The 10,788-nt window shown below is 36.1% G+C and overlaps 3 protein-coding genes across 4 annotated transcripts; 2 read left to right on the top strand and 1 right to left on the bottom strand.

The window, feature by feature from the left end:
- On the top strand, positions 1-3,840 carry LOC122607490 (probable cyclic nucleotide-gated ion channel 16). Its single transcript, XM_043780469.1, has 7 exons — positions 1-505; positions 862-1,074; positions 1,444-1,751; positions 2,042-2,153; positions 2,248-2,484; positions 2,729-3,123; positions 3,415-3,840. Exons 1-7 carry the CDS (start codon positions 53-55, stop codon positions 3,734-3,736), a joined length of 2,040 nt encoding a protein of 679 aa, XP_043636404.1. The 5' UTR covers positions 1-52; the 3' UTR covers positions 3,737-3,840.
- Positions 3,841-4,440: 600 nt separating this feature from the next.
- LOC122608079 (protein DELETION OF SUV3 SUPPRESSOR 1(I)-like) lies at positions 4,441-7,446 on the top strand. 2 transcript variants are annotated; one of them, XM_043781166.1, is made up of 3 exons: positions 4,441-4,554; positions 4,641-4,764; positions 7,094-7,446. In XM_043781166.1, exons 2-3 carry the CDS (start codon positions 4,644-4,646, stop codon positions 7,222-7,224), a joined length of 252 nt encoding a protein of 83 aa, XP_043637101.1. In that variant the 5' UTR covers positions 4,441-4,554; positions 4,641-4,643; the 3' UTR covers positions 7,225-7,446. The 2 variants fall into 2 exon arrangements, with proteins under 2 accessions (XP_043637101.1, XP_043637099.1); XM_043781164.1 differs by having other exon boundaries at positions 4,442-4,554; positions 4,638-4,764.
- Positions 7,447-8,321: 875 nt separating this feature from the next.
- On the bottom strand, positions 8,322-9,999 carry LOC122607948 (UDP-glycosyltransferase 90A1-like). The gene is made up of 2 exons (XM_043781032.1): positions 9,244-9,999; positions 8,322-9,055 (listed from the first exon to the last, which is right to left on the bottom strand). The coding sequence occupies exons 1-2, from the start codon at positions 9,997-9,999 to the stop codon at positions 8,414-8,416; spliced, it is 1,398 nt and encodes a 465-aa protein (XP_043636967.1). The 3' UTR covers positions 8,322-8,413.
- Between the last annotated feature and the right edge of the window lie 789 nt (positions 10,000-10,788).

Raw genomic sequence — 10,788 nt, 5'->3', positions numbered from 1 at the left:
TTCCTTATCATTTCACAATCACACATCCAAAAGATGTATCAAAGACCCCGCCATGAATTACATTCGTCTTCCATCGACGACTATCATCTCAAAAACCAATCCATCAAACAATTTAATTGTGGCCAATAACACAAAAGGCTTGTGGTGGTCTCAAATCTTTGATCCGGGCGGCCAATTCATTACAAGATGGAACTACATGTTCCTTATCATATGTCTCATGGCTCTTTTTGTTGACCCTCTTTACTTTCTTGTTCCGGAAATCTCTAGACGTAAGTATTGTATGCGGTCTGATTATGGGTTTGCAGCTATTATCACCGTTTGGCGGTCTTTGATTGATGTTATATCTTTTATACATATTTTTATTAAGTTTCGTACGGCTTATGTTGCCCCTAGTTCGAGGGTTTTTGGGAGGGGTGATCTTGTTAGGGATCCACGCAAGATTGCTTTACGTTACTTGAGGAATGGCTTTGCCGTCGATTTAGCTGCTGCTCTTCCAATGCCACAGGTGCATTCACAATTAGGTTATACTCGTTCTCTTGTTGGTACAAAGTGCTTAAATATCGTGTCTTCTGAAGATTGTTTCTTTTGATTTGAAGTAGGCTCAAAATAAACTTAGGGAATGCTATTGTATATTACGAACAAAACTTTTTAACTCACTTGGAATTTTGTGATATAATTGTAATCGGTGTAGATGGTGATATGTATACAACAATATTTAATCATATGATACGGGCACAAGTAGCATACTACACAATATACTGTGTATAGTTGTTGTGAATGGCTAAACGTTGTTGTCTATATATTACATCATGTTCTATTTAATCTATTAATCATTATACAAATTTCATTTTGTCATTGCAGCTTTTCATCTGGTTTGTCATTCCAGCTGTGAGAAGTCTCACAGCCGCTCATGCGAACCATTCCATATCTCTAGTTATCATCATTCAGTATATTCCACGAATGTTTGTCATTTTTCCTTTGAACCAACGTATTACTAAAACTACAGGTGTAGTTGCCAAGACTGCTTGGGCTGGTGCAGTTTACTATCTCATGCTCTATATGCTTGCTAGTCATGTAAGAAGACTTCACTCTGCAGTCCACTTACCAAGTTGAATAAGAATGGGGAGTCCATGGGTTGGGTAGCGGGTAAAAATGAGTTCAGGTTCAAATAGATTAATGATCATGAACCCCTTTTTCCAAAGTTCTAAAACTCTCGTTTATTAAAGTAATATAGTTTGCCGTACGTGTTAAAGAATACACTTTACGAGACTAATAGGCTAATGGCCCTTTTGACCCATTTCCTTTTTTTTGTTCTGTTCTAACCCATATGACCTTTAAGAATAGAACATCACCCAAATCAACCAGCTCACAAGTTAATGGATCGAAGTGGAAACCTCTAAAAGAGTGGAATGTGATACCCTTCATTATATGCTCCTAGTTCAGGTTATTGGAGCTTCCTGGTATCTATTGGCTATTGAGAGGCAATACTCATGCTGGAAAGAAGAATGTGGAAAGGAGAAAAACGTAGCTCATCCCTGCAATCGTGTGTATTTTGATTGTGACCATGTAAATGAGCCAGGTCGTGATGCATGGTTAGCGAAAACTCAAGTTTTGAGCAACTGTAGTGCTGGAGTTAGCCCTATCAATTTTACATTTGGGATGTATGCTCCTGCCTTCACTGAAGGAGTTACTTCTGCAACATTCTTTGAAAAATACTTCTTTTGCCTTTGGTTCGGCTTGAAAAGTCTAAGGTATGTTTTAGCCGAGTTCAAGTTGAGTACTCATTGCATACTAGTTGCACACTATCAAAGACAAGAATAAAATTTTTAAATTTTTCTTCTAAACCAGACAGAACTTTTCAAACACCCATACAAGTGTCTAAATCATTGTCATACCTTCATACATGCTTGGTTTCCTTTTCAAAATAACATTATTACTTTAAAGTCACACATCCAAATATCATCTTTAAGCATCAACATGACACAACATATATAACTAAAATTTTCATATATAACTAGTTATACCACTCAATGTTATGCAGTTCATACGGCCAAAATTTGGAGACAAGTACTAGTATGGGAGAAACACTCTTTGGTTGTGGCGTATGCCTTGGAGGATTAGTTATATTCTGTTTGCTCATCGGCAATATGCAGGTACGTGAATATGTTATCTAAGAGATTTTTGTGTGAGTTTTGAATATCTTTTTAAAAATATGTTTGCTGAAAATTTGTATATTTATTGGTTAAGACCTACCTCCAATCTACAACAGCAAGACTTGAAGAGTGGAGGGTCAAGAGAAGGGACACTGAAGAATGGATGAGGCACCGGCAATTGCCACCTGATTTACAAGATAAAATTCGTAGGTTTGAACAATATAAATGGCTTGCAACAAGAGGAGTAGATGAAGAAGATATCCTTCATGCCTTACCTCTCGACCTTAGACGTCAAATTCAGAGACATCTTTGCTTAGCACTTGTCCGTCGTGTAAGTTATTTATCATTAAAGCAATAGTGATGTGAAGGGAGACGGTGTTGCTTCCTTTACATTCTCAACATGGTTCTTCTGCAGTACAGTTTATTACCTCTCGATATCTGATTATGATGATTTATTTATACATAATCAGATTCAAAGCTGGAACTGTTAACAATCTGAACTGTATTTCTCCTTTGGTGTTCTGTTATTCTCTTATTTTACTGTAATATGTATTTGGTGTTTATATCTTTTGCAGGTTCCTTTTTTCGCACAAATGGACGATCAGCTCTTAGATGTGATATGCGAACACTTGGTTCAATCATTGAGCACGAAAGGCCAATACTTAGTTCGTGAAGGGGATCCAGTTAACGAAATGACTTTCGTGATACGAGGTCAACTTGAGAGCTCCACAACCAATGGAGGGAGATCTGGGTTTTTTAACTCAATCACTCTTAAACCTGGTGATTTTTGTGGCGAAGAATTGTTGACATGGGCTCTGACCCCAGAAACACATGTTAATCTCCCATCCTCAACTCGCACTGTGAGAGCTCTAAATGAAGTTGAAGCATTTGCACTTCGAGCTGAAGACTTACGGTTTGTGTCAAAACAGTTCAAACGACTTCATAGCAAGAAACTGCAACACGCTTTCAGGTAGATTAGCCAAATGGGCAGGTCTGGCAGGTTGGGTAATGCGACACTTGGGTAACTCTTTGATATGGGTTGAAACGGGTCACATATGTCTTCATTCGTGTTACAAACTCTATATATAAAACATGATAACAAGAACCATTTTCTAGTTTTCTTTGTAAAGTGATATAAGAGGTTTTTACATTTTGGGTAACTTTTGACCCGTTTGACCCATTTTATATTTAGTCAAGACTTTTAGTCTAACTCATTTGACGAGTTAGAAATATAAGTTAACCCAAATGAACTCATTATCAGGTATTACTCGCACCAATGGAGAACATGGGGATCATGTTTTATACAAGCTGCTTGGAGAAGGCATAAAAGGAAGAAACTGGCTGAAGAATTGGCTAGACAAGAAGGCTTGTACCAATCTGATGATGATGATGATGATGACGATGATAATAGTATTGCCGAAACTGACCAAAACTCGCAACATTTAGGAGCTACTATATTGGCTTCAAGATTTGCTGCAAACACTAGAAGAGGGATTAGTCAAAGAGAAGGTGTTGTAAGTTCTGCATCATCGACCTTACAGATGCCAAAATTGTTTAAGCCGAATGAGCCAGATTTTTCTTAGGGCAACATTCATGTTAGGGGTACAATGATTTGCTAACATTTTATAATTTTGAAGGTCCAACATGTGATATTTTATTTGGAATGGCCAAATGTGTATTTTCTATATATAGAAAGTATCACGAAATGTAAAACTGTAAACGACGAACGAGGGAAGACCCTTCGTAGCCCATGTTGTGTTCCACCGATAAATGTGTGGATCCATAAGAAGTAAGGTATGCGTGTCCTATATTCCGCCAAATAATGAGCGGATCTACAAGTAGTTTAAGGTATGCGCGTACATTGTGCATCAATCAATACATGTAGATTTTTGTAATCTACAAATAGTAAACCAATGAAGTTGTTGTAATAGCAGTTTATATACGAATAACAGTTTTTGTAACAACAATAGATACACTGGTTAAAATTTTTGGAGTACGTAAGACGTTTACAAAGAAAGTGTTTACTATGAGATTTGAACCTACAACCTATAAGTTGATGAATCATTACACATAACATAACAGCCAAAACGTACGTAAATTGTGATTCTATATAGCCTAACAGCTAAATTTGAATGATGTATTGATCCACTAATCGGATTGGCATTCACTTTGATAATAACTCAACGTGGGAGGGCAACCATGCATAGATATCAAAAGTTAAAGGGTTAAACATAAACTAACTTATTATTGACCCGTTGCCCGATTTAACCTAATCCATAACATTTATCCCCAAAATCTCATTTCTAATTCATTGATTAATCATAAATTAAATTTAAAATAATTAAATTACTCTTCCAAAATTAACTAATCCCTCTTTCTCTATCTCTCTTCAAATCCACTCGTAAGTCAATTCTTTAATTCCCTATTTAATTATACCTTAATTATATATATTTCTATTAATTGTTTGTTTAATTGTGATTGAAGAAGAAAATGGCAACAACAGTTAATGAGCAACAACAGCCAAAAATAGCTAATACTAAAGAAGAAGAAGAAGCTAAGATTGATCTGTTTGAAGATGATGATGAATTTGAAGAATTTGATATTAATCGAGGTAAATAATTTATAATTAAATTTCCCGTATATATTTTAACTTAATTTTTTAGATTTGGTTTATTATGGGTATTTCTTAAGTATAGAAAAAGATAAAAAAAAAAAAAATATTCTCCAGTTTATACTCGAATATTATTATACGTATCTGATCTCTAAATTTGGATGCATACTAGAGAAAAGTCTTGAAGAAGTCATCCGATTAGATACAATAGTTGTAATTGAAAAATTGTGAGATATATGAGTAGGAACTTTTATAGTATGATACGTATATTGTAAACCGGTGGTGTGAAAAGTTATACGGCTGTCACATTGACAAGTGAAAGAAGTTGCCCCATACAAGGTGTAGTTATATTTTTTTTAGAACGGCGTGTCAGTTGGTTAGTGGTTTAGAGAGACATCCAAGCGGGTAATATATTAGAGGTTGGAACCCGAAGGCACCCTTGCAGAACAAGGGGGCAATAACAAGGCTTGCACGCGTCCAAAGAGGTAAATGCCCGTAGCCATGGGGAATTGAGATTCGATTCCTGGTCTCCAAGCCAACATCCCCTCCCCCATAACCCCAAAGAGGGCCCAGTGGTCTCCAAGCCAACATTGCCTGTTTCTTATGTGGCGTTTGATAGAATCGACCACTGATTAGGTCAAGGTAACGTTTAGTTGCATGCTCTATATGGCTTGATTGTGATTAGAAAATCATAAGTTAATCGGAGCTTTAAGATGATCTACAAGCAACAAAGTGCCATTATGGACGTCATTACAATGGTTATATAGTTGAATTAATAGTCAACTTTTTGAAGATACCGTAATTACCAATACAATACACTACAATTCACATTGATTCATAGGTCGTTTTAGTGGGTTAAAATTGTCAATTTTAGCTGCAACTAATTTGACAGAGATGATCCATCTTCAATTGGAAATTGAAAGGTTCTGTCACTAGATAAGTACGACCTGGAAAAATCGACTTCATAATGTAGTGGTTAGGTTTGCGGACATATTTCTATTTGTAATAATTAGACATCTTTATTTAGAATTTCTAACTCACGTACAACGTTTCTATTTACTAGAAGATTATGTTCTATTTGCTTTAGACATAATTGAAAGTGAAAACAAACACAATTCAATGCTTATGAGTAAAGCTCGGATATATTGTATTGTTGTAGCTATAGAATTGATTAATAGTCATGTAAACGGGTAAATGGAGATGATCCCTATTCAACCTCCAGGGATAACGTCAATGCTTTGGTTTTGAAATACATGGTGTAACCGTATTTGTGTTCGTTTCCTAGACTTCTTTCTTTGCCATCCCAAGAAACTAGGCTATGCATGGAGTTGTATTGCTTATAGTGGCACATCATCTTACCAAAGAAGCTATAACAATCGGTATTACCTAATTGGAAACCTCCCTTTAGAATTTGTGCTACCCTTGAATTTATGCTAATTGGTTTCTCGTATAGGACTCTTGGAAGAGTTTCTACTCTTTACTAGGGTAGGATTTCTGTTAGTGCCCTGTATTTTGTTATTTAATTGTCTTTCCATCTGGAAGATTACTTGGTTGTAATTAGTGAACTCCCCGTTTATTATGAGTACAACGCTTTAATCAATATTTATATGCTAAAGCTACCCTCACCTTGCTCGATTAGTGATTGTCAGCAATACCTCATTTCTATTTTCTCTAGTGTCCTATTCTGTATGTCTCCCCCGGCATGTCCTTTCTTTAATTATCCTCTTTGAGTTTCATTGATATCTGTATATACAAATAACTTCATACAATAATACATCCATGACCGTTTAACAGTAATCCGGTTCTTATTGTGTCAAATTGTGCGGGTTGAATAATGTGTTGGATTTACTTGCCAACACTGTGTTTGCTCTCTTCTTTTAATTTTTGTTTTTTTATTTTCAATATTTTAACGTAATACAACTTATTGATTTATCGTATTAGATTATTAGAGTTATATTATTATTTAAATAATCCGTTATTCATAAGATGAAATGATTGAAGAGGTTTTAACATTTAAATATGTGTTGCATGACTTACAACCTGGTTTTTGTTCTTTAATAGTTTATCTGGTTGCCCCATTATCCATAGAAGACAACCCATATTGATCAATTTCATATAAATGGATTGAACTAGTTACTTAAAGCTGTAACTAAGTTGGCAGAGATGATTAATCGTGATTTTTAAAATGGAAGGCTCAGTCACCAGTTCGATAATTTGGAAAAATCTTCTGTATAATAAAGTTTTTAGGCACTTGGTTGTTTTGGCACCATTTTTTTCAGTTTTTTGTTTCCTATATTCTAATTGCTAGTTATTGATGATGATGGAACAGTGTGGGATGGCAAGGATGAAGGAAAAGTAGTTGGTCAACAATGGGAAGATGATTGGGATGATGATGACGTAAATGATGACTTCTCTCTGCAACTCAAGAGAGAACTCGAAAACACTGTTGACAAGAAGTAAGTGAAGTCTTCTTATGTAGGACTATTTCTGGGTCTGGATTTGCGACTTGTTTGTGTTAACATTCTTTTTTTTGTTCCATTATAAATGTTGGAAGTTTTTGCATTTATTTGCTATCATTGTCTATCTGAGAACTGTGGCAATCTGTCTAGAAGTTTAGAGGTGACAATTGTGACCCATTTGCTGCTCATGAATGAGTCAATTTTGTTTCCTTATTGCTCTTAACATCTTAATTTGTTTAAATAAAAAGGTTTAGCTGGGTGCTTAAAATGGGCTAAAACTTAAAACTAATCCCAACTATTTTTTTTTATGTTATAGTATATATATATATATATATATATATGAGCATGGTACCCGCGCGTTGCGACGGATAACATGAACAGGGTTTCTCATGTCACGATCACCTTGTTTTTGACTCTTGATTTTTGGAAAAGTTAAATAGAGAAAGAGGGGGGTGTTTGCCATAGCTATAGAATATGGAAGAGCAAGGATAGAGAATAATAGGTGTTTAGGGGCAAATAAGTAAATTCGCATGTCCCAAAAATTCTAAACTTTCAACACAACCCAATATTTTTTATAAAAGAGTATTAATATATATATTCTCAATTTCTCATACTACTTGATTACAGAGGATATCCAGATGTATAATAGAGGTTACCTTCTTGGCGGTAGATCATGAACGTGGTGTTATGTTCATTGAGAAACTGAATCAATTTCTTAGTATTAGGCTATTAGCAACACATATTTTCCACCTCCCCTTTCTTTTCTTGTTACACTCATGTGTCAAATTACTTTCTTTCCTAATTTATGGCTAACTTGTAAAAAGTTTTTCTTTGTATCTTCTGCTTGTACGTCTATGGTAGTCATTTTTTACACTTAACTTTAGTATGCCCTTTGCGCTCATCTTGGGTCTAGATTAACATTGAGCCAACACTTAGACGTCAGTTTGGTTACAAGTTACCTGAGTCATGCTTTAATTTAGCAACTGTACAGTGCTCCAGTGAAGTCTTTAACAAATGAAGTGAAGTCCCTGAGACCATGAGTCCATGACCAACTTATAGTGTTGTTAAGTACTTGGATTGTGGTGAAAGAGTTAAAAGTAATGAACTAATAGTCAATTCTCCTTATTGATGATCCTTTGTCAAATTACAACCACTTACATACTACAATGATCCTGCATATTCAGACACCCCTAAACTGCTAAACGCACGCCTTCACAAACATGTTTGATTAACGAGTCCAAGGCCTTCGACGATGAGCCACCTTCCTTCATGGCACCATATGCAGCTTCTTTAACCTCATTTACCCTCTTTCTCACTCTTGTCCCACCTTCCCCTTTCATCAACTCCACCACCATTTTTGCCACTTCTTTAGCTTCGACTATCCCACGTGCCTTCCTATCCCTTGGCCACAATCGTAGCCCCATCCCAATCTCCTCCACCACCATCCTTGCATTCAGGTGTTGCTCTGCTATCAACGGCATTGCCAACACTGCCACACCCGCACACATACTCTCCAACATCGAGTTCCATCCACAATGACTTAAAAATCCACACACACCTTCATGTTTCAGGATCTCCATCTGATCTACCCATGTTGTCACGACCTTCCCCCTCCCCTTCACCCTCTCTTCAAACTCTCCTGTGATTAACTCCAACTGCTTTTGTTTCAATGCCCACATGAAGCTTATGTTTGACTTTTCCAACCCTTGGGCAACCTCAAGTACCTGGTCTTGAGATACCTCCGCTTGTGATCCAAATGACACGTATATCACCGGCTCATTCTCCAAGAGCTTCTTGTCGAGCCACTCGATCCATGTTGGCCTTTTCACCCTCTGTTTAGTATAGTAGCTTGTCAGAAAATTTGTGAAGGGCAAAATTATAAATGTGATTACATTATACTAATACTGTTGTTATAAGTATTTCATAATTTCTGTGTTGTGCTGTTTAACTTATTTCTTTTTGTTTAATTAACGTATATACTACAACGCTTTATCAACCATAACATATTGTGAAGGGCTACCTTTGGTGCTTGTGGTTTGGCTACACAGAAAGGTCCGACCAACCAAGCTTTGGGTTCAAAGTTTCGATTCCAGTAATCATTAAACTCTGACTCGAGCTCGTAAAAGCTGTTAACCACCATGCCATTGCTCCTAACCATAGCTTTCTCGGTCTTCACTAATAAATCCAGCATAGGGTCTTTTGGGTCGAGGTCACTCCACAAACGTTCAAAGTCATTTGCCGTTAGCTTAATCCTGGGAAATCCTGGTATCGAAAATAGCTCGTCGTCCGAGCTAACTGTGGCATGTGGCTTGAACTTTTCTTTGATATTGCTGATGGTCATGGAAAAAATATTCATTCCGTAAAACATCAAACGGGGAATCCCTAGTTTCTCGGCGGATTCCTGAGTCCAGAATAAAAACCCGTCAGAGATTATGCAAGTGGCATGTGGGAGACTCGAGACAACCTCTTCAAACCGCGGTTTGAGGTGTTCGGTGGCATTCACGAAGTTAATGAATGTTGACATGGAAGGAAGTTTGTCTATGACTTCTACTCCTGGAGGGGCATCGGGGATGTTTTCGGGGAATGGGATGTTGATGATGATAATAGGGTCGTTTTCGAGGGTGGTTTTGGTGTTGGTATAGTTTGATGGGGTGGTGATGATGGTGACGGAGATATGACGGTTTGCAAGGATGCGTGCGAGGTAAAGGAGAGGGATGGCGTGGCCTTTTGACATGAACGGAAATATGACGAAATGTGGTGGTGTAGATATTGTCATTTTTTTAGGTTATGGTGTTTTGTAGTGGTGGTGGTAATGGTGGAATTTATATACGCGGAAATGTTAGGTAAAATATGTAATACCTATCTTAGGTAAAGCAGGGGGATTATGTAAAATTCAGGGGGAGGTTATGTAAAATTCAGGGGGAACTATTTATGTTAATCAAATTTAAAGGTTTAATTTGTAACTTTTCTTAAAGTGACAGTACCTAAGCTTAGGTAAAAATATTTTCCCCTTTATAGGACGTAAATAGTAAATTTATAGTTTGAAAAGTGTGTTTATTGAATGCATGAATATGGAAGTCACAAACTTTTATGACATTTGGTATAAACACACAAACTTGCATGACATTTGTTCAATAAAAGAAACTTGCCTGCCATGTAATAATATCCCAAACTCCTTGGGATGTCAAACATGACACAAAAATATATATGAACTGATGAATTCATTTTAATTTCTCAGGTACTCAATAATCTTGAAAGAGGCTACAATTTGATATTACTTCCATCCCATAAATATTATTAGTTTAAAAAAGAATTTCGTATAGATGAAGTATTAACCCAGTAAAATGATATTGTTGTCCTTGTATTTAAGACAAAATTGTATGGACAATAAATGAAAATTAATTAGGATTTTTTTAATAATAGATTAGGATTATAATAGGTAAAAGATTAATGGATAATGATCTCAAAGTGATATCAACTTTACTAATCAATTTTAGATTAAAATCAAAAGTGAAGATTCAAAATTTAACTTTGGATTTTAACTTTTGATAATAATTTAATGGTC

Source organism: Erigeron canadensis, chromosome 7 (genome assembly GCF_010389155.1).
Source record: "Erigeron canadensis isolate Cc75 chromosome 7, C_canadensis_v1, whole genome shotgun sequence".
NCBI lineage: Eukaryota > Viridiplantae > Streptophyta > Magnoliopsida > Asterales > Asteraceae > Erigeron > Erigeron canadensis.
The sequence above is the reverse complement of the archived record's forward strand: the minus strand, read 5'-3'. Positions and strand labels throughout refer to the sequence as shown.